The 23,353-nt window shown below is 58.3% G+C and overlaps 1 protein-coding gene across 7 annotated transcripts in view; it reads right to left on the bottom strand.

Annotated features, from left to right (window-relative positions):
- The window catches only part of CABIN1 (calcineurin binding protein 1), a 101,697-nt gene that overhangs the window by 44,836 nt on the left and 33,508 nt on the right, over positions 1–23,353 (bottom strand). For all 7 annotated transcript variants that reach the window (XM_028479906.2, XM_028479904.2, XM_055080790.1 and 4 more), the window contains 10 exons: positions 22,644–22,759; positions 20,838–20,999; positions 20,122–20,328; positions 19,795–19,940; positions 17,482–17,743; positions 16,825–17,085; positions 14,019–14,170; positions 12,348–12,526; positions 1,992–2,174; positions 481–812 (listed from right to left, as the gene is read on the bottom strand). In XM_028479906.2, coding sequence (XP_028335707.1) covers positions 481–812; positions 1,992–2,174; positions 12,348–12,526; positions 14,019–14,170; positions 16,825–17,085; positions 17,482–17,743; positions 19,795–19,940; positions 20,122–20,328; positions 20,838–20,999; positions 22,644–22,759 — 2,000 coding nt within the window. The remainder of the gene's footprint in view (positions 1–480; positions 813–1,991; positions 2,175–12,347; positions 12,527–14,018; positions 14,171–16,824; positions 17,086–17,481; positions 17,744–19,794; positions 19,941–20,121; positions 20,329–20,837; positions 21,000–22,643; positions 22,760–23,353) is intronic.

The raw sequence follows: 23,353 nt of genomic DNA, 5'->3' as shown, positions 1-23,353 counted from the left end.
GCTAAGCACCAGCAGGAGAGGCCTGGCTGGGAAGCGCTGGGAGCCCCTACATCATCTGCCCTCCAAGCTGGAGGAGGCTGCCAGCGCCAAAGCCCACGTGCAGAGCCGGTGACAAAGGCCGGCAGCTGCGTGGAGAGGTGAGCCCAGGGCAGGGTGACGGCCACGAGGTCCGCGCAAGACCAGCCTGGGGAAACAGGGCGGGGCGGCTCTAAGGCCACGGGGGAGGGAGCCACCAGCAAGGCCCTCACAGGGAGGAGCTGACGAGCCTGTCGGCCCCTCCCTCACCCCAAAGCCAGAATCTGAACATGTGGTCCTGCTGCGGGAGCAGCCCCATGCCTGCCCCTGTCACCTGTCACCTGGAAGGCTGGACCCCTCCAGCCCGCCCGCCTCTTGGCCCTCCGCCCATCCCTCCCGCCACTGCTGCCAGAAACCTCTACCAGCTCTGATGCGTCAGCCCCTCTCCCTCAGCCTCGTGCTCACCCGGTGGGTCTTGCTGTAGGTGTAGAGGAAGGCTAGGCGGTAGAGACTCTTGTAGTGCTGGGGGAAGCGGCTGAGGCACAGGCGGAGTGAGGTGATGCACTGCTCCGTGAGGAACTGGCGCTGCTCCTCGGCACCGGCAGGCAGCCCCTGGGGAAAGGCAGCTGGCTCCCCCAGTGGGTCCCCTCTCTTCCTCCCATCCCATGGGGCAGGCACAGAAGTTGGGGGCTTGGCAGGGGTGCCAGCGGAGGCCGGGGGGTCGGCAGCAGGCTTCTGGCTGCCTTGCTCTGTGGCCCGGAAGCCTTCCGTGCTCTCCGAGGACTCCTCGGCTTTTCCTGAATTGAGAACAAAGAAAAGAAAGTCACCTCGGCTTTAGGCCCTCTCCCCGTGGCGGTCTACCACCAGCGACAGGGGCACCTTGGTGAGCGATCAGCATAGCTGGGTCCGCACTCTTGCTGGATGGGAGCTGGACCCAGGCGACTCAGGGGCAGGAGGTGCGGGCCCTCGCTGCCTCTGCCCCCCCGAGCCCCCAGCTGAGGCCTCCGTGGCCTCAAGTCTCCTCCCTGATGAAACAGGATCTCAGCTGGCACACAGCTGAGAGGGGGGCTCCGAGCTGGGCTCAGGGTGCCCCTGTGGGTGGTGGCACGGGGCTGCCCGCCTCAAGGCCGTGCACGTGAATGGGGAAGCAGCCTGAAGAGGGCAGGCGTGGCCACCACCACCACCGAGGGCAGCACCGGTTCCACGCTCAGCACCCCCAGCCCACCCGCTCCTCCAGCCCACCGGAGAGGCAGCGTGGGGTAGTGGATAAGGGTGCAGACTGACCCTCTCTGGACCTCAGGTTCTTCTCCAGTAAAAGGGAACAGCCAGTGCTTTTCCCTGGGGAGGCTGGGAGGCCTGGCTGCTGTTGTTGCTACTGTCCACCAAGTGGCTGTGTGCCCCGGCCTGGACAGAGTGGGAAAGCTTTCAGAATCCACGGCTGGCTGACCAGCCACGGCCTCAGCACAGTGCCAGGGCCACCGGCCTGCCTGCAACCTCCCAGCAAGCCCGGGAGTGGGCTCTGCCCACTGACTTCCACAGCGGGGCCTGGGGGCCCCACAGGAGCTAGGCAGACTCCAGGGCCAGATCAGGGCCTGCCCCAAGAAAGGAGGGGTTCAGGCTAAAAAGAAAGCACATTTGTGACATACAGTACCCAAAGGCTTTTTGGCTCTCCCACACAGGGCCGCAGTGGGGTCCTAACAAGGACAGTGTCACCAGCGCCCACCGCATACCAGGAGCTTGCGCGCACCTGCCTGAGATGCCACGTTTGACGCCACAACCCAGGGGCGGGCCTGGGATCACTCCCATCCTACACGGGAAACAGCAGGGCCCAGGGAGGTGAGTGGCTCAGCCAACCGAGGTCCCCGGGCAGCAGCGGAGGCGCGAGGGCAGAGGCCAGGACCTATGTTGTCCAGCGCTGCCCAGGCTCCCAGGACACCCCAGCAGTCCTGCCCACATGCTGAGTCAGGTCTCCGTACCTCTATCCTCTGCAGCCCCCTGAAGGTCTTTCCCAGGCGGTCCTACTTGGGAACTGGGAGCGGGCGGCCTCTTCTCTGTGTAAGGCTTCTGGGAACCCTCCAGGGAGCTGGCAGGCTCATTGAAGAGGTCCTGCGTCGAGCTGGAGTCTGAAAGCGCCACGGCCGTGCTCTCCTGGCTACGCTCTGGGGAGAGAAGGACAGAGGCGGCAGTGTGAACCCTGGCACCTGGGGAACAGAAGGGCCTCCCACGGAGCCTCTCAGCCAGAGGCCTGGCCACTGCCCCGTGCACAGCCACTCTGACACTGCCTGGCCCACCTGTCCTGGAGGCCACCGAGCCACTCACCAGAGGCACCAATTTCCTGGGGTTTCCCCCAAGAGTGGTGTTCTGGTAAGTGTTTGACAATTGACTCTCAGGAGGGAAAGCCTTCGTTTGTAGCATTTACTGATTTCTGTGGTGTAAATACTCCCACCATGGCCAATTTCGAGCTACCAACGTGATGTATCTGAATGCAGGGTTGGGAAGAGATGCACAGTAGTGATTATACACCACCGCACAGTATTCCTACCGCAACAGGCACACGTAACCGTGACGGGGAAGAACTCAGCCAACACTTTTACCCAGTCTCCGAAGGCCACATGTGGTGGGTCTGCAGTGACAGTACAGATCACTGGGACTTGCAGACCCCAGGTTGAGGGCGCCCCCTGGGCACCTCTCCATGGCCTCCCAGCTGCTCCTGAGGAAGATGGGGGCAGGGCAGGAGAGATTGGGGGACATCTTCCCGGGGAGCAGGCTGCTGTGAGAAGGGTGTGAAGCCCTGGCTGGACCTTTCTCCCTGACAGAGCAAGCCAAAGCCAACAGGGGAGGGGCAGCAAGCCCGGTGATAGCCCTGTGCCTCCAGGGCACAGGTGAAGACCCACAGGAAACACCTGCAGGGAATCACCCAGGGCCTGAACACTCCCACCAAGACACAGGGACACGGCTGGCCAGGTCTGAGGCTGCACCCAGACAAAAGAGGACCGGCTGAGCCCCCAGCCCGGGCTGGCAGGCACGGACTCACAGCCAAGCACTCTGCCGCAGGAAGAGGGGCGAGGACATGGAGAGACCCACCTGAGGGGCACACAGAGGGCCTGAAGCAAGCAGAAGGTGGAAACAGACGCTGAGAAAACCTTCCAGCAAACCACCCCACCCTGAGCACAAGGCAGCATTGGGAGAACTGGAGGCCGGGGGTGGGGTGCACCAAGGGAACCACAGCAACAGCAAGACCCAACCCTGCTCAGCTTCCACCTCGTCAGCCTCACTTCCCCACCTGACGCCTGGGAGCTTAAGAGTGAAGCCCATTCCAGGCATGAATATCAGTTATTTCAACCTCTTCTGTCCTACACACACTATCTCGAGTTCAATATAAAAAGTATAAGACACACACACACGCAAAAGCAGAAAAGAACATTGTCAAGAGACAAAAAGATCAACAGAACTGGGCTCAGAGGTGACCCTCCCCTCTCTTTTTTGTATTTACTTTCTCTAAACTATTACTAACTCCTGATGAAAGCAAAACCAGCAGCCATGCATCAGTGGACTAGCAGCACGTGTAAGAATGAAATGAACGAGAGCAGCAGCCTGAGAGAAGGGAGGTTCACGCTGCACGTGAAGCAGGATCACATCCTCCAAGGGCAGACTGATCACCTGAAGATGTATATTCTTAACCCTAATGCAGGCAGTACATTATTTTTAAAAAAGAGTTATAAATAAACCAATAGTACAGATAAAAGGTAACCATTACAAAATAGCACTTAGCTTTTGCCTTGAACTTTGTGTACTTGAAGGGGAAGCTCACTAGTCACATGACCTTGAATAAGTAAGGCCCTTTCCCCACCTCTGAGTTGCAGCCACGTATCATCTCAGGGGAGTTGGTGGCATGGGGGCTTCTGGGGTCTGGCCCTCAACCCTTGCTCAGCTGCTGGAGAGCCTGGATGCCCAGTGGCAGTGCCCTGAGGCCACCAGCAGGACAGCATGAGCTGCTTAGCAGGCAAACTCACAATAGCATGGGAAACTGTTCTGGCAAAGTTGAGAGCCTGGACTCTGGGAGACCCCGGCCGCCTGAGTCCAGGTCCTGCTCTGTCACTTACTGGGTCAGACAGCCTAGGTGGTAGCCATAATTTCTTTACACTTGTTTCCCGACGTGCAGAATTGTCATAATACATGTGCCCACTTCATGGGGTTGTTATGAGGATTAAAGTGCCTGATACACCGTGAATGTTCCTGAAATGTCAGCTCAACTATCACCAGTATGACCTCAGAGAACCCGGACCATCTCACCTCTAATGTCTCAGACGTGACACACAAGGGTTTAGTCCTAAAGGCCACACTGGACACAGGGCCTGTCGACAGGGTGCTGACCACTCCTTACACTGACCAGGCAGCACCGTCCCACGTGGGCCGGGCAGCACACAGGACACCAAGAATCAGGCCTGTGCTTCCAACGGCAGCTCTGGGGCTCCACCTCTCTACCCACGTCTGACTGCTGACCAGGTTTTGGGGACAGTGACCTTTCAGGCAGCTCCATAGCTGCCTCTGCATGTCCACTGCCCGGTAAGTGCAGGGCATCAGCATCTCACTTCGTGGGGGCAGGGACCTGCTTGGCGAGGGGCTCTCCCCTAACTGCAAGGCAGACCCCAAGCTCCATAAGCCCCAAATGGAGGTGACAGGCAGTGTGAAGGCATCGCTTCTCCAGGGCTGGCAGCCGACCCTCTGGGCTCCGGGAGCCCCAGACCTGCACTCCAATCCCAGAGCTGCCACTTGGGCTGCTCGAGGCCTCCGTGTCATGGTCTTTAACGTGTTTGTCACTGCTCCCCCCCCACACCGCTGCCCCCGACACACACACAGGATTCCCACAGGGGCCTGCTTGGTTCCTGGCACACTGGAGTGACGCCCACCAACCCACCCGGCCCTCAGCCTCACCTCCGGCCCTGACAAAGGACTCAGGCTCGTGGTTAAGCGGTCCTGGCAATCAGCCGATGGGCGCACCCCTGTCAGCACCCAAGCAGCTGCAGGTGCCGCAGGGCTGGGCAGCACGGCCTGCAGCAGGCAGGCATCCAGGAGGCAGCACAGCGGGAGGACTGACTGAGAGCTGACATGAGGCTGATGGGCCACGAGCTCACAAGCTGTTGGGCTTTGGGCCTGAAGGAACTGCTCATTTGGTGGAACCCGTTGTGATCATCATGAAAACCAAGGATCAGCTTAAACAAACGTTCAGATATTTCCTACCAATGCGCTAATGTCCTGGCAGTGCTGCCCGGTGAGGGTGAGGGAGGGTGGTGTGGGCAGGAAGGTGGTACCCGCTCCCCGGGGAGTGACAGGTAGAGAGGCCTCAGCTGAGCCTCCTTTAAAACTGCACCTGCAGCCACCACAGAGCAGGACACGTGTCAGCCAGGGAGCCAGTGGGGACGGGGCTGCGACCACACTTCCCTGACCCCTCAGACACGTGGGTGAAAACCTAGGACGCTGACCCTGACAGGGCAGAGCAGCATCGGCTGGCACGACGCGTGTGGTCCCTCCCAGGGTGATCGCGGGCACTCACGGAGCCCTGAGGAAGGCCAGAGTTCAGCAGGAACATGTAAAGGGCCAGGAAGTCCCCAGGGGCCACCACATCACGCAGCACCCCCTGCAGCTTGGGGGAGGCGGGGGTCTGTGAAGCAAGAGGGTGGGGGATGCTCATGCCTGGGAAACAGAGGATAAGTATGTTGCTGCAAAGACAGACACCAACGGGGACTCAGGAGGCCCGGGGCCAAGTATCTCCAATCCTCTCGGGTCTTGTGTGTCAGAGAGGGTCGGCATGAGACTGTTGAAAATGATCCTGATTTTAAATACTAAGAAGCAAGTCAGGCCCCACGTGGGGGCCTGTGGAGGGGCTGCACTGGGGCTTCCCGGGCCCCCGGTCCTAAGGCAGAGCCAGACTCAGCTGAAGAGCCGGAGACGCGCAGGGCTGGGCGGAAGGCCTTCCCAGGAAAGGCACACAGGTGGGTGGACCCTGGGGACCACCCACCGCCCAAGCTCCCGACTTCCTTAGTGGGCTGCCTAGAGGCCGGCAGGAAAGAGAGCTGGTACCGGGGTGGAGGGCCGGCAGCCCTGCACTCCTTCCAGGGCGCTTTTTTAGAACCTGTCCACACAGAACCTGCTCACACTAATATATGTGAGGCAGGGTTATAAATATGTCACTCTTACTGTTAATCACCGGAGAGGTTCACTTCCACGCCCCTGGGCCGCCGCAGCCCTTCCTCTGAACCTTAGAGGGACATGCATCTGTCAACCTGCTTTCTCAGCCCGGGCACCCCCACCACCACCTCCAGGGGAACCCAGAGCCAGGGCAAGCGAACAGAGCTGGGGGTGCAGAGGGAAAGGGGCCCGGCCTGGTGACACAAGCCCCTGTCCCACCGGGGCTTTCTTTATGTGGGTTTGACTCAGTTCACATCCCTTGAACATTCTCAGGATTTGCAGGCCAGCCTGAAAGAGCTCTTTGGTTACAAGACACATGTTCCCTGCTGTGTTTTCTCCATTTGCTCTGGCAGGAAGGCTAGAAACGGCCACAGCCAGCTAGTCCATTAGCTCAGCTATATGAAAACTCCAGGAAAAAGACACGTGCTTGTGTGATCAAAACTGCAGCAACTCTGGCTGCTGATCCCTGAAAAGATCACCAATTTTCTTCCAACCAGAAAACAACAGGTTTCTAAGAACTGTAAACTTGGGTGGAATCAATATTTTGAGAAATCTTTCAACCAGGCAAAACCTGCCCCAGTCGGGCCCTGATGACCGCCAGGAAGGGACTTGTCCACCGGGAGTAGGGCTGGGGTGTGGGATGGGTGCCCTCCTGCAGGCCAAGGAGACTGGACAGACCTCCAAGAGAAGAGACACCAGAAACCTGCCCCACCCACCCCCAGAGAGGTAGCAGTGGAGCCAGGCGCCCAATGCTCAGAGTGGGGAGAAGGGACTTCCCTGGTGGCGCAGTGGTTAAGAATCCGCCTGCCAATGCAGGGGACATGGGCTCAATCCCTGGTCCGGAAAGATCCCACACGCCACGGAGCAACTAAGCCCGCGAGCCGCAACTACTGAAGCCTGTGCGCTCTAGGACCTGCGTGCCGCAACTACGGAGCCCATGTGCTGCAACTATTGAGGCCTGCGAGCCTAGAGCCCATGCCCCGCAACAAGAGAAGCCCCTGCAATGAGAAGCCCATGCACTGCAACGAAGAGTAGCCCCCGCCCGCCGCAACTAGAGAAAGCCCGCACGCAGCAACGAAGACCCAACGCAGCCAAAGAAAGAAAGAAAGAAAGAAAGAAAAAGAAAGAAAGAAAGAATGGGGGGTTAGACCTGGCCTTACGGCGTGCCCCTTGCCCTGAGCACTCACCATGCACCACCCTGCTCCCCGAGCCGGCAAGGCACTGACCAGGGAGGCCTCGGAGCTAGCTCTGTTTTCCTAACGGCAGGCGGGTAGGCAGCTGCCTCTCGACCCCGATACCAGGGGAGGCAGAGCAGGTCAGGTGAGAGCAGCTACCTGGAGGGGTTCCCAGGAAGGCTCTTCCAACAGAGGATGACTGGGAACCTGCCTTTCTCAGAGCCAGAAAGAGAGAGAGAGAGACACCGAACCACGCCACTCCCCTGTGGCCTTCGGGCCCTGCTGCTTCCCAAGCTCTCTCCCTCAAGGTCTCTCTTCCACCCACCCGCTCACCTCAGTGTCCAAATGCCACAGGACTCTCCAACCTCCGTGTCTTTGCTCCCATGGCCCCTCACCCGAAATGGCCCTGCAGCTCTCTCTGGAGGCCCACCTCCTCCAGGAAGTCCCCCTGATCCACCAAACCCCAGAGCCAGCTCATGGCACTCCCTCATGACACCAAGCACTGCCCCAGGGACACAGACCCAACTGAGATCTCATCTCGGCTCTCCCCACGGCGCCCTCTCCTAGGCCCAGCACACAGCAGACGCTAACAGATGCCATAACCAGCTACGGCCCAAAGATGTTTTTAAGAGGTGAGAATGAGGGAGAAGAGGACAGAGAAGGTGACAGGCTCTGCCCTCTGCCAGCCTCCCTCCTTGGCCCGACACCAGTCCCACCCTGTGGGGACTCACAGGACCACTTGGGCTCCATGAGGAGAAGGTCTATGTGCAGGACAAGCCCAGCGTAGGCTTGTCCCCTCGGCCAGGCCGAGGACACCATGGCTGCAGAGCGCACGGTGAGCATTTTTACACCCTTGTCCTTGTAAAGAACACTTTGTATCTTATAGTCTGTTGCCTTTGCTACCCTTTTAAGCAAGAAAGAATAAAGCAACAGAAACACAGACTGAGTTGCCTGCCGGACAGGCGGGCGGGCGGGCAGTGCGGGGAGGCCACTGCTGCGTGTGCGTCTGGCCAGAACCGGGATGATGGGCCGGGGCAGAAGCCAAGCACATCAAACACACACTCTCCAAACCACAGGACAGCAATACAGAGGTGCTCCCGGCCACCGGGAAGCAGGGAGCCGGACTGAGGGTCAGCATGCGGTCAGCTCGGTCCCTGAAGCGAGCTGTGACAGCACAAGCAGAGGACAGCCTGGAGAACAGTGGTCAGGGTTAGGGGCAGCACGGGCAATATTGGTGGAGGCAGCGTGGGCGAGTGGGCGAGGACGAGCACAGATGGGACACGACACAGACGGTGACGGTGACGGCATGGCAGGTGAGGATGGATGGTCGTGAGGGGGCTTGGCACAGGCACGCCGGGCTGCCCCGAAGGCCCACACGGCCCACACCTACCCCTGGGGCTCAGGGCAGCCACGGTTCACGCTGTAAAGGGAGCCACACGGGCACCCTGCACCCACCCCAGCCCCTGTGGCTCCCGCTCGCCTGACCCCGGCTTGCCCTCCCCTCCCCAACAGTGACCTCCAACACACCCCTCAGCTCTTGGGTAAGCTTCCCCCTCAGGAAGGCTTCCCACCCACCAAAAGACCAGGACAGGTCTCTATGGGACCCTCCGCTATTCACGGATTCACACCTGCTCCTGTACCAAGCACCCGCAGCAGGGCAGGAACCAGGGCTGTGCCATGTACCGGGCACAGGGCCACAGAATGGGCGGGCTGGAGAGCCCCACCCTGAGGCCCCCTCCGGCTCTGGCTCTGACATTCCAAGGTGATGTGGAGCACGACAGCCAGACAGTGAGGGTCCTGGCCAGTCCAAGCCAGGGCCCAGGCTGTTCTATAAGGGTCCCACTCCCTGGGCCCTGCCACCAGGGAACTTCCAACAGGGAGACGCACAGATCCAGCGCCTTCCAGGCTGCGGGGACCTCCCCAGTGTGGCCTCCCCACTGGCCCAGGGCGGGTGGGGGAGGACACTGAGACCCCAGGTGCCCTTGGCTCCACCCCAACTAGCCCCGCAGCCTCCTGCCCTCAGCTCACTCCCTCACGGAGGACAGGACACACGGCCAAGCCCGCTGGGCGACCGTGAGGACGGGTACCCGCTACCACTCCCAGGACCCAGCCTGGAGCCCCACGTGGAGCGAGCATGCACGGCTTCATGGTGGGGCCCCCAAGCACACACACGCACATATACGCACACATGCGCACACTGCACACCGCATGTGGGGAGGAGCACAGAGCTTGTTTGGGAACCTCATCACGCTGTGGTTGAGCCTGTGTGAGTGGCGATCTCTGGAAGACCCCTGAAGGTCCCAACACGCTCCAACGTGGAAGATTCCAGCGCTGCGGGCGAATCCCAAGACGGGTGGAAGGGAGAGGTGAGGCAGGTGGGGCTGCCGGGAGCGGAGGTCCTGCTCTGTCTCTGTCTCCGTCCCTCTTGGCCCAGCCAGGGCCCCTCAGGTCAGCCGTGGGCGCCTCCAGCTGCCCGAGGTACAGTTCCAAGGACTTCTCCCCAGGGCCGCGGACGAGCTGCAGGAAGCTCCCCACCCTGGTGTGGGGGGCACAAGCATGCAGGTGGGGTCGGTTCAGAGAGCACCCCAGGGCCTCCTATGCTAAGCTAAGTAATTACTAAGACAATGAATAACTGTCAACCTCCCTACATAGGCCGCAGCCATCTTCCTAAATCTCTCCTCAATCTCTCTCCAGGTCAGAACTGAGCCCGGCTGGCTCCTGGTGGTGAAGCAGAGGCGTCCTCAAGTGCAGCACGGCCCTGAGGCTGGGTCTCCTCACCACACCCCAGGGAGGGCCTGGCACTCGGATGCCCGTCCAGCGGGCGGCAAGTTAGCCTGATGGTCCCTGTGCTGCAGGGGACCAGGGCCCCTCAGGGGCCGACTTCAGAGGATGCCACCTGCCCCTCTTCTGAGGCTGCGCCACAGCTGGAGGGTCAGGGCACAAAGCCAGGGTGACTAACCCCACACCTGAGCTCCCCCGGCTGAGCAGCAGCACCCAGGGACCCTGCCAGCTCCGACGACAGGGGTGCCTGCGTCTAGGAGGCGGCTGTGACCCGCAGGCACCCTCTCTTAACACCCACGAGGAGAACGTCACCCCGTCGCACGGGTGCGGAAGCTGTGGCTCAAAGAAGTGAAGTCCTTGCCGAGGGCAGAGCTGGTGGAGGGGGCAAGGTGGCTCTGCCCTGGCCGCCCCGTCTGACCTCGAGCAGGGCCCCAGCCTCTGCACACTCATCTGCACCAGGGCTGGGCGCATGCGCCGTCCTCCTCACGAGGCAGGGGCTCCACGCCGGCCCCCGACCTCCCGTAGCAGGAGACACCAGGCTGGTCATGGGAGGCAGGAGCTGAGGTGGCTGATGCAGACAGACCCTGGAGGCTCCAGCACATCCCCCGTCATTGGCAGCCTGCTGCTTCTGCCCTAGCCAGGGCCTTGCCCGGCAGCCAGCAAGGCTGCCCTAGGGCCATTCCAACGTTCCAAGACCACGACTAGCTCAGGGCCCCAAACATTCTCGTGCTGTGGACGCCGCTTTCTCTCCGAGGTGAGGGCTGAGAGTTCTAACAGCACCGTAGATAGGCCTGGCCAGCGCAGGGCTTCCTGGCACAACCAGCTGGGGCTGGCCACGGCGAGCCATGGGATCTCAAAGGCTCCACGTCATTAACAAGAATCACTTTGCATAAAAAGTTTTTACAACCATTCAAAAACGTACAACCACTGAAATAATATCTGAGCGTATTTGTGTGGCTCTCTCTACAAGCTTCCAGAACCAGGTGCCCAGGACATGTTACACCGGCACCTGTCCCCAGTGCTCTGTTCCCCACGGCTCCACGCACACACAGGTGTGCCAGCGTGGGACACCCTGAGAGGCGTTCCTCCCTCCTGAGACCGGCCTGGTGCTAATTCCTCCAGGAGGTACCTGGCAGAATGGAATTCCCAAGCAAGGACTTATTTCCAGTGTTTTCTCAATATTCTCAAGAGTAAAAGGAGAGAACAGGGTTTAACTTGAGGTGAGTGAGACCTGGAAGGTCTCTGCTTCAGGAATGTCTGCGGTATCACAGCGGGAAGATCAGGCCAGCCAGCTCCCGGGTCCATGCTCCCTGCTCTGGGGTGGGCAGGGAGGTGATAGAGACACACAGCACACGCTCAGACCCGCACACACTCAGACCACAGCCCCTCCAAACACACCACAGGCCACCCTGAACCCCGGAGGGAACACCGCCAGCGTCCTCTCCTCTTGGGTCACAAACCACACCCCGAGGAGTCTAGTTTGCCACCTTGCCCCCCTCCACCAGCTCTGCCCTGGCCCTGCTCCCAAGCCCGGCTCTCCAGGAGCCGTGCACTGGGTCCTGCCGAGCTGAGCGACATGGGAGCGAGGGCCTGGGTGGCCTTCAGCACTGTCACTGCCCCCAGGGCTCCACTTACTGGCCCCCAAGGCCCACTAGTTGGCCCGGTGCCGTGCAGGTGAGGGGAACATGAAAAGACTGAGCTGTGAGGCCGGCATGCAAGCCTCCATTGTTAGTAAGGATGTGGGTGACCGACCACCACCTGCCCGTCCCACGTGGGGAGCCAGCTGACCCCACCACCAACCCGTCTGGATTCCCGGGGTGACAGACTCAGAGTCACGGCCCTCCCCAATCATCAGAAGGACGTGCCGTAATAACGCGGGGGCCACTCGGGGCTGCCTGCAGATGCCAGCGGCCTCCCAACCGTCCTTTCACGTCCCCAGCTCACAGGTAGGAAATGCAGGCTCGCAAAGGCCCCCAGGTGGGCGGGGGCAGGTGGCGACCCTGAGCATGTCTGGGGAGCACAGGATCACCGTGAGTCCATGAGGTTAATGAACAGCCGCAACATTGCCCGTGTCACCCCAGACCCGGCACCCCCCTCACCAAAACAAAGCGGCTCATCACCCGAAGCACCCGCCCCCATGATTGGCGTGCCGCCCTGGGCTGGCAGGAGGGAGAACAGGGACTGTACCGTCCGGCGTTGCCTGCTGGTGGGGTTTTTTACATTTGACGTAATCGTGGTCAATCGGAGTGGCTGTGTAAGGTGGGGATGTCAGACCTGGGCCAGAGGAGGAGGGGAGGGAGGCTCCGGGGCCCGGCAGTGTCCCAGCTGAAGAGTGGGAGTCCTCGTCCACCAGGCAGGCCTTCTCCCTGTGGACCAGAGGGTCAGGGCGCAGGTCAGAACCTCCGCAGCCCAATGAAATGGGGTGTGTGCCGGTCTGGATGGTGCCCTTCCCAGGGCAGGGGCCCCTGTTCCCAGTGCCTCTGGTGGCACCCGCCCCCTCTGGCATCCAGAGGCTGAAGGGGTGGCCCCATGGGCCCCAGCCGGGAGCTGCCCACCCCTCACGGCTGCGCTTGCCGGCAGCTCACGTCTCACGCCCGGGAGACCCCACCTCAGAAGCACCTGCCCAGTGCCCCTCCAGGCCGCGTCAGCACCCTTCGTGTGACACCTGCGGCCTGACACGATTCATCCCAATCAGTGTGTGGACAGAGAAAACATCTAGATTTACTGCGCGCTCACACGTGTACAAGGGTATATGCTACAACAATGTTGAGAAAAAAGTTAAAGACACCTGAAATGTGCAAGGAAATGGCTATAGAGAGCAGGGCGCACCTGTGCTCTGCAATAACACACACCCGGACAAGTGGGCACCATCTACGGAGTGGGTCCCAGACTCGCTGCTGGGAAAAAGCAAACTCTGCAACACCTCCAGGAGCTTGTTTTTATAAAATAAAAGAACCCCTATAACTGGAGGTTTACGTGGAAGTGTGTGCAAATGCACAGAACATGATTTGGGAAACTCAACCGTGAACAGACACTAACTGTGGGGGTGAGAAAGGATTTGTCACGTTTTACTCCATACATTTATACATTATCTGAATTTTCTATAACTAGTATGTATTTGTGTATTATTTGTATAAGTTTTAAGTTAAAAAAAAAATTACAATCACAAAAAGACCATATCACTGTGCCTTGGGGGCCCTGTATGACTACAGTCTCTGGGCACACCGTGTCCACCTGGTGACCCGCCGCACATGTGCCCACCTGTCCCACAGCTGACAGGCCCCGGGTGCAGGTCTCTCTGGCACTGGGCAGAGCCTGCACGGTGCCCAGCCAGGCAAGGGCCCAGGGATGGGGCAAGTTGAGCCAGAGCTCCAGGACGTGGATGCCGGGGTGACCCGCAATCAAGGGGAGGTCCGGGGGTCTGGCCCAGGCCTGCCAAGGGAACCCCATCAGGGCCCCAGCGCCACGAGCTCTCTGGTGCCGCAAGAGGAGCCCCCGCCTCTCACACCCTCCCGGCCTCTCGGGAAAAGGGGCAGCAGCCCTCAGAGGGCCCCACCCCAGGGAGAGGCCCTGGCAGAGGGCGCCAGGGTAGGAGGCTGCCGCATGCAGCATCCACACAGGCAGAGCTGTGCCGGGAGGGGGAGTCAGCTCCTCCAGGGACCGTCCAAGGACGAGGAGGTGATGGGCATGCACACGCAGCCTCTCTGTCTCAGGTTCAACAGAAGGGCCTCGGCCCAGCCACTGGGAGCCTCGGGCCAGACCTGACTCTGCAGGCTCCGGGAGACTCAGCAGACCCCTCCCCACCCCAATGCCCACCGCCCAGCTGCCGCCCAACTGCCGGGAGCACGTGCTACTCACTTTTCTGAGGCTTTGGGCGCATTCTTCTCCTCGCCCCTGGCAAAGGGCCCTTCTGCAGCCTCCTTCATGAAGCTGACCAGTACCTCCGCACTGACCCCAGAGTCGGGCCTCCCCAGGAGCTTCAGGATGGATGAGTGGAGCCGGAAGTACACCTGGGACAAGGACACGGGTGTGAGCAGCCCTCCCAGCTGCCGAGGTTCACTGCCCACCCCCCCACCCCACCAGCTGTTAACCCAGCACAGCCTCCCACCCAGCACCCACACTCGCTCCTGGTACCGCGGAGAGTGGACAGCTCCTGCACACACATCTCCCCCACACCATGGGCTCCCTGAGGCCACAAGTAGCGGGACTTCTGTCTGTGTCCCTGCCCCGGAGCCGCCCTGCGGACAGAGGCGGGCAGGCAGTGCTGCAGGAGTGAGGCCTGGGCCTTCCTTCCTTTCCTCCATCCTCACCACACTCGTCCGTTCACAAGCATGAGGCCAGCGGCCCAGGCCCCCAGCCAGGAGAGCCCAGGGCACTTTACTGCCCCCAGGAAGTGTCACACACGACAGGTGACCAGGCCTGACCTTCCCACCCAGGTGTGGGTGCCACTTGTCTCCCATGGACAGCACAGTGGGCGACATGAAGGCTGCTGTGGCCGCAGGCCCCAATTAACCAGCCTCTCCTCACCCAGAGGCAATTCTAGATAGACACCAGCCAGGACCCACCCAGGTGAGATGCCTGGTGGTCCAGCCCAGGCCACACTCTCCAGCGGGTACCCCGGACAGAGAAGCCCACACCCAGAGCCCCTCCACCTCCAGCCAACCCGTGGGCCCCAGAGAAACCGGCCCAGAAAGTCCATTTTTAGATGCGGGGCACCCATATGCGCCCAGGTGGCCAAACTCAGGGGAAAGGCAAGTGTTCCACTGGCAAAGGTCATCCAAGCAGCAGGTAAAGTATTTTGAATGAAGGTTCAACAACAGAGGGGAATTTTCACCAGGGTAAGGTTAAATTCTTAAAGAGAAATGCCATTTTTAAAGCAAGATAGACACATGGTCCAGCTGAGCACCTGCCCCCTGAAAGCCCGGGTGCTGTGCTGGGAGGGTGGCCTCAGCCCCTCATCCGGAAGGCCCTGGGCCCTGAAGGGCCAGCATCCTGCCTGCTCACTGGTTCTATGAGACAGCAGCAGAGGCCAAAAGTCCAAGGAAAATACATGCAGGAAAAAGAGAGCAGTCGTTCTCCCGGGAGTGAGAGAACCCAGGCTGAGTGTGCTGACTGCCCTCCCGCAGCGGCCTCAGGGCACACCAGCCACTCCTCTGGGCGGCAGCCTTCTCATGCCCCAAGTGGGAGTCCCTCCAAGGATGGGTTCCTGACCCGAGTGCAAAGCATGAAAGAAATGCGATGCGGAAGGACATGGGGCCTGGGCTGTGTGGACAGCTACCAGGATGTTGCCGGGGAAGCACTAGACAGGAAGTTTCCTTCCACACTCCACAAGGAACCCCCAGAGGCGGCCCAACACTGCTATACACCACTCAGCATGGAGCACTTTAAAAAGGCGAACTTTTTAAAACGCGACTTTTTTGTTTGCTCACAAGGCTCACAGATCACCACAAGGCTCCAGGCACAGGCCTTCGTTGATCTAATGTTACGTGACCTTGGGAAGTGCTCAGAGGAGTGCTTCCTGGGACACCCATGGTGGCTTAGTGGTTAGGACTCAGTGCTTTCACTGCTGTGGCCTGGGTTCAATCCCTGGTTGGGGAACTGAGATCGCAAGCCCCACATAAAGGCCAAAAAAAAAAAAAAGTGCTCCCTGATACACACATGAAGCCACGCCCAGCCTGCACCCTTCACAGAGGGAGTGGAGGAGAGGCCACACCCATGAAGAAGGGGCTGGTGCTCAGCCAGGTGAGGGGGCAGGAGAACATGAAGGAAGCCCCAGCTCCTTCCACTACATCTAGTCCAATGAGAAAAACAAATTAAAAGATGGTAAGAAAACATTACTGTGTGTCTACATGTTAATAGGAAACACGCTGAGAAAAACAAGGACATGGCCAAACTGTTAACGTGGATTATTGTGGATGAGGAGCTAGGATCAGTGGGGACTTTAACTTTTCAGTTTAAACACTTCTGAATTATTTGATTATTACATTTTTCTTAACCATTAACATGTATTAATTTAATAAATGGAAAAAAAACCCCTAAATGCAAAAAAGGCATATGCAAGCAGATTTTGCCCAAATTTCAAGCACCTTTCTGGGCGGGGGATCAGTGGGGGCGGACACACAGCCTGAGAAAGGGTGACGCTGACAAGCCCAGGGCCTTAGGAAGCCTGGTGCACCCATGCCTGCGCTGCATCCTCAGTGGCCCCCTCACGGTACCACTATGGGCACCAACGAGAGCATTGAGCCACACACCTGGAACCACAGATGCAAATCCAGGCAGTGCACACACACTCTGCTCAGGAGGAGCAGCGCAAGACCCTGAACCGGGGGTCCAGAGGGCCAGCGGCTGCCCGGCTGAGTCCACCACGATAGGTACTCGGAGCACCCTCTGCAGGCTGGGAGCTCTCCCATGCACCCGGGGACCAGGCTGCAGGCGCGAGCGCCCCGGAGCCAAGGACGCCGCGTGCTAATGCTCCCTCCCCCAGAAAGGATAGTGAGCACCCCTTAGAGAGAGAGAGGAAAGGCTGTTTTAATTGAACTGCACACAAAGAAGTTTCCAGTGGGTTGCAGGGAAGTCACTGGGACCGTGTGCCCCATCCCCAGGGAGACAGTGAGACCGGCCCGCCCTCTCCCCACGTCCCCACCCGGGGCCAGCGCGGCGTCACCTCCAGGGCCTCCATGGCCAGCTCGGGGGGGTTGTGGTAGTGGATCTTCTTGGGGTAGCGGGCCGCCTCCTCGTGCAGGTAGTGGCCGGCTTGCCAGTAGTGCCGCAGGTACACGGTGGGCGGCTGCTGCTGCTTCTCAGCCACCTTGCCCAGCATGTAGTGGATGAGCCACTCCTCCTCATCCCCGTCACCCTCGCAGCGCGCCGCCGACGTGAAGCAGTGCCTGGCGGTCTCCAGCATGCTGTCTCGCCGCTCCTCCATCTGGAATGAGACCACGTGGTGTCCTACTGCCACACCTGCCACACCTGCCACACTGCCACGCCGTGTGGCTCCTTCATGTCCCTCTTCAAGGAGCCAAGGGAGCCCCTGAAGCACACAGACCTCAGGCCAGACACCCGGCACCCACACCAGGGGAACATTCCCCCACCAGGAGGGGCTTCAAACTTCCTAGCACAGTGTCAAGAATTTTACAAGGACTCAACAAGCTCCTCTGAGGGAGCAGGGAAGAGACAACAGCTTCTCCACGGCCCTGAAACTGGTGGCTGACCAGTCCTCACAGGAGACTGGCCCTGGACTCACCCACCCCGGACCCGGTGTCCAGAGACCAGGGACCAAGCTGGCATGGACCCCAGGACAGCGGCCGCCCCTGCCCCTCACCTGCTGTACAAGCTCAGGAGGCAGCTCGGGCCTCCACTGCTTCAACTGGCGTGAGGCGAAAGAGTGCAGGGCATAGGACATGGTGCCGAACTCGATCCACAGGGACAGGTTGGAGCTGTCAATCTCCAGCGCCCGCCGGAAGCAGTTCAGCACGGGTGTGGCGTGCTTCCAGATGGGCCCGTCGCTCTTCAGCTCGTTGGAGTTCAGTTTGTCCTGAATGCGGCTGGCCCGGGCCAGGGCCATGCCCGCCCAGGAGTCAAACCTGTGGTCATGACACAGCCCAGCTCAACATACTGCTGCCCTCACTGCCCTGCAGACACGGTGCCCACGGGCACATAGGCCCCACCCCAGACTTCCTAACTCCACCACCGCGGGCATCCCTGAGCCAGGAAACATGGCCCCGCAGGCCCACCTCCAGAGAAGAGCACAGGGCACAAGTCACCCCGCCCCTCACGGCACCCAGGCACCGCCCTGAGAGGATCTCCCCTGGCATAGCCAGACGCTGGCACCCTGCTGCCCTCTGCTCCCCTGCCTGGAGGACGTCCCCCCAGGATGGCTCTGAGGGGGGAGTAAAGGGCCTGCTCTGCAGGCGTAACCTCATGACCTATAACCTCCCTGACCAACAGCACGGAGCAGCCCAGACTCCTGAGACCCCTGCCACCTAGCTTCTGCCGGCTCCTCACTCCCCCCTGGGACCCTGCCCTCTCCAGCTCAGGCACCAGCAGCAAGATGGACAGCGAGGGGACCATGTGATGGATGAGACCCCATCATTCTGAGACCACCCCAGAGAAACTGCTGGTGAGAATGCAGAAGCCTCTCTGAGGCACCAAGACCATTTCTGGGCCCTCAAAAGAGTCTGGAATTCTCTAGCACAGAGAACAGAAAAGGCAGCAATCACATGGGCATGCTACCCTCCGCAGACTGACAAGTCTTCCACTACCGCGGCACAAACTTCAAAGCCGGCCCCTGGTGTCCCTGGGCTGTGCAAGGTCAGGGGAACCTGGGCAGCTCACAAAGCTTCCAGGCACTTCTGCTGCTCTCCAAGAGACCAGAGATGAGGGAGCAGGAGAGACCTGAGAGGACAGTGCAGGACCCCCCTCAAGAGGGGTCCTGAGTACCCTTTTCTCCAGGGGTGGGGCCTGGGAGACAGCATGGTGGGAATGGACAGGGACCTTCCACCTGGGCAGCTCCTTCCACACCAGAGCAGATGCCCACGTGCCTGCATGAGACCAAAAGAGAAACCACCATCTCCTGTTGCAAATACAAGCAAGCAGAACACAGACACATTGTCACAAAAACTTGAAACGCTCCTCTGGGTGCTGCCAGGAGCCAGGCTCCCCCTTCCCTCAGACAGGTGGGTGTTGTCACTGTCACTTTTCAGACGTGGCAGCAGCAGGGAGTGAGCACTCAGCCAGCCTGAGTGCAGCTCTGATCCACCACCCCAGGCCACGCGACCCTAAGCCATGGCGACCCTGGGCCCCACGACCCCAGTCAGCAGTGACCACAGGGAGGACAGCCAGGGCCACCACCACACAGGCCCCTGCCTGGAGGAAACCACAGGCTGAGCAAGAGGGGCTGCGGGAGAGCCTTTCCCACAGCTGTGGGAGTCATGCGCTGGCTCCTCCACCCAGACCCCAGCCCTCCTCCCCCGGCCAGGTGGGTCCTGCCTGATAAGGCAGAGCCCTCCGTTCCCGACAACTCCCAGGAAGGCTGCCTATGGAGGCCACTCTGGACCCTTCAGACACAGGTCACCAGCAGAGAGTGGTCTCCTTCCGACCCTGGCCCTCCGAGGTGCAGCAGCCATCAGAAAAGATTCCCTCTCAATCAAGCGAGTCAGACTTTATGAGCTTAGCAGGCCCTTCACGAGGATCAGGCCAATCAGTACAATTTAAGAAGAGGCCACCAGGGACCACTGGGAAGAAAGCATGAGCCTTACGTACAATGGGCTCTCCAGCCATCAACGCACTGCATCCCAGGAAGGAAGGAGCCCCCCTCCCCTGCCCCCAAAGAAGAAAACAACCACAACAAAAGACACTGCAGTGGAAGAAGCAAGAGTCCACCCAGCTGACTCCCCAGGGCTGCGGGCTGGGACCAGAAGGACACAGTTGCCTGCTTTGACCCCGCCCCCACCCCAGGGACTGGGGAAGAAGGCTCTGCCCTTCCTCGCCTCTGCGGAGTGCCCACCTGCCCTCTCCTTCCTTCTTCCTGGCCTCCTTGCTGTGGGCAGGGGAACCCCAAACCACCCGGGAAGAGCTCTCCGAGACGAGTCCCCAGCCCTCCCGCAGCAGGCCTGCCCAGCACCCTGTGGCTGACCTATTGGGGCAGACGCAGATGTCGTGCATGTAGAACTTGATGGCCTTGGACTGCTCCTTGTTTTTGAAATGGTAATCGGCCAGGAGGTAGTAGAGCTCATTCACCACAGGAGGGGAGGGGTCAGCCCCTTCCGGGAGGCAGGGCACCTGGCAGGTGAGAGGGCAAGGGTGAGGGGACATGGAGCCAGGGACTTGGGTGTCACCAGGGTGTGAGCAGGACCCTTCACTTCCCAGGGCCCTGCCAGCTGGCACAGAGCAGGGGAGAGGCCAAGGTACGCAGGCAGAGGTGCTGGAGGAGACAGGACACGGCCAGCACACCAGCTCCTACCTCTGCAGAGGTGCCCTCAATGTAGGCGGAGACTTTGTCCAGGCTCAGGGCTGGCCGCTCTGTACGGGGCACGATGGTGGCAATTCGCTTCAGAAGGTTGGCCAAGTCAGCGGACACGGTGCTGGTCTTATAGCTGTCAAACTCAGGAAGGGTCTTGGGCTTAAAGTACTCAAACATGAACAGGGCATCCTCCCATATCAGATCCACCTGAAAGAAGGCAGAGGCAGGCCATAGTGTGGTCCACGTAGAGCACACGGGGGAGAGTCCTTCTACGGAAATGCTCAATGTCCAATGTAGACGAGGAGAGCCTCAAATGACTCCCACATACTTAAAACATCTGCTCGCCGACTGCAATCCCCAAACCCAAGCGTGTGACGAGCAGAAAAGTGAACCAGCACAAACCCGGTCTTTACACAGACAAACACTGGAACCGAGGGCTCGCTCTGAGTCCACATGGCCATGACAGAGGGCAGGTCACCTGGTTGCCAAATACTGACCAAGCGCTTGCTCTGGGATCTACTGAAAAATTGCCATGCTGCATTTTTGAACGATTAGTCAACATTTATGAAACTAGTTCTTGTGAGGAAAGCGAGAACTTTCTTTGGTGGGACTAGTCCACCTGACGCAGCAAATCCCACCCCCCAACCCCTGACTGCCCCCACCACCACAGCACCCCCACCAGGGGAGCCCAGGCCCCGCCCCCAGGGGGCCCTTACCTGCTGAGCCGAGTGCTCCTCCAGGTACCTGGCCTTGCTCTTCTTGCTGGGGTAGCTGTACAGGCAGTAGAAGCACTGCTCCAAGGCTGTCTCCAGCTCCTCCTTGTATGGGTGAGTGTCCTCAGAGGTGGATGCAGCAAGCTCCTTCTGGAGGACGCGCACCTAGGTGGTGGGTAGGCGGGAAGAGGCACCTGGGGGAGGGCTGGCAGCCGCCTGCACATTGGCCCATCAGCTCTGCTAACCTGAGGAGCTTGTCTGGACCTGTGTCCTGGAACGAGCCTGCCACCCCCTTGGGAGCCATCTGGGCCCTGCTCCACAGGGCGTGCTGAGGATTTGCCCAGCTTCCCTCCTTCCAGCACCGCAGGCAGCTTCTTGCAGCTTCTAGCTACACTTGTTCATTTAGACATTCATCTGCTCCCCAAATATCTATTGAACACTGTCTTATGCTGGGCACATCGAGACACTGTCCCTGCTTTGGGAAGCTCAGACTCCCGTGGAGGGGTGTGAATTAAAGTTATAATGTCAGACGATAAATCCCGTTAGGGCCGAGGGAACCTCTCTCTGGCAGACAGACATTAGTGAGGATCTCAGAGGAGGTGAATGATAGTCAACTGGTGAATCTACAGAGGTCAGAGCAACGGCTACCATTATGATGCCCAACTATTAGCAAACATACATTCTTTTCAAGCATCCGCGGTATTTTTACCAAAACTAGACAAAAAGCAAGTCTCGACAAATACCAAGGACTAAGTATAATACAGACCACATCCTCCAAACATAATTCGATAAAATTAGAAATCAGTTACATAAAGATAGCAAATATCTCAGCCATAAAAAGGAACAAAATTGGGTCATTTGTTGAGACATGGATGGATCTAGAGACTGTCATACAGAATGAAGTAACTCAGAAAGAGAAAAACAAATATCGTATATTAACGCATATATGTGGAACCTAGAAAAATGGTACAGATGAACCGGTTTGCAGGGCAGAAACTGATACACAGATGTAGAGAACAAACGTATGGACACCAAGGGGGGAAAGCGGCGGGGTGGTGGTGGTGGTGGTGTGATGAATTGGGCGATTGGGACTGACATGTATACGCTGATGTGTATAAAATTGATGACTAATAAGAACCTGCTGTATAAAAAAATAAATAAAATAAAATTTAAAAATTTTTAAAAAGACCTTATCATTAAAAAATAAATAAATAAAAATAAAGATCGCAAATATCAAAACTTATGGCATGCAGCTAAAAATGTACTTGGGGAAAACTTATAATCTCCAACACATGTATTAGAAGGCGATCACTAAAATAAGCATTTACTTCAATAAGTTAGAAAAAACACGAAGCAAAGAAAGTAAAAAATAAAGTGTCAATTAGTGAACTAGAAAGCAAAGAAAAAATAGGTCAATAAACCAATAACTGGTAGTTTGAAAAAACTAATTTCGATAAACCTCATAAAAGACTGGTTTTTCAAAAAAGGAAAAGGAAGCATAAATAAATGATTTTAGCAATGAAAAAGGGGGCATAACTAGAGGTACTACAGAGACTTTTAAAATCATCAGCAAATACTGTGAACAACTTTATGCTTATGTGGACACTATTCCAAAAACAGAATTGACCATGGAAGAAAAAATCTAAATGAACCTAAAATCACTAAAAAAAAGAGTCAATAGTTTAAATTTTACTCCAAGAGAGAAGCAGGGAGAGAGAGGGGAAGAGAGAGCAAGAAAGCACGGGCACGCACTCTAGACCCGGGGTGACAATGGGCAGAGAAGGGTGGGCGCACCCCAGCAGCACTTACGTAGAATCGCAGCAGGGCCCCGTCGGAGTTGCAACACCAGGCCCTCCGGCCCAGGTACTCATGGGCCGTGTTGAGCAGCATGAGGGAGGAGGGGAGCATGGGCAGATCGGCTGTCACTGGGGAAAGACCAGGCGACACACAGGGTCAGTGCCAGCACGGCTGGGAGCAGTGGGCCCCCCTCCTCTGTCTATACCAAGGGGCCGCAGAGTTCCCCCTTTCCTTTTTCATCTTTTTGTCTTTCAAAAATCAGTAATGATGTGACTGGGTTTACTAAAGCAGTACATGCTTATCAAAAAACAATTCAGATCACACAGGACCGTATACAGAAGGAATGGTCCATCACCAAACAGCCGCACTGCCCACCCCACCCCACCCCCCCACCCCCAATAACCAGGGCTGACATTTGGTGAACATCACTGGAAGCATCTTTCTATGCGTGTATGAGACATTTTGAAAGAGAGAGACAAGTCATTTACGACAATGGAACCCATACTATACATACGATTGCTTAACTTAAAAATTCTTATATTTAGGTCTGTTTAACTACTACGGAAGGAAAAAGAACTACCAAATCTCAGTTAAATGTTTGTTCATCACTAGAACTATGACTAGTTCCTTAAAGATCCCTTGGTGTGTTTGAAACTCTGAGCCATGACCCATCATGGTCTTATAACTAACGTTTTTAAAGAGGATTAGGACAGAACACATTA

Source organism: Physeter macrocephalus, chromosome 19 (assembly GCF_002837175.3).
Source record: "Physeter macrocephalus isolate SW-GA chromosome 19, ASM283717v5, whole genome shotgun sequence".
Lineage (NCBI taxonomy): Eukaryota > Metazoa > Chordata > Mammalia > Artiodactyla > Physeteridae > Physeter > Physeter macrocephalus.
Note: the sequence above shows the minus strand (reverse complement) of the source record. Positions and strands in the feature narration are given on the sequence as shown.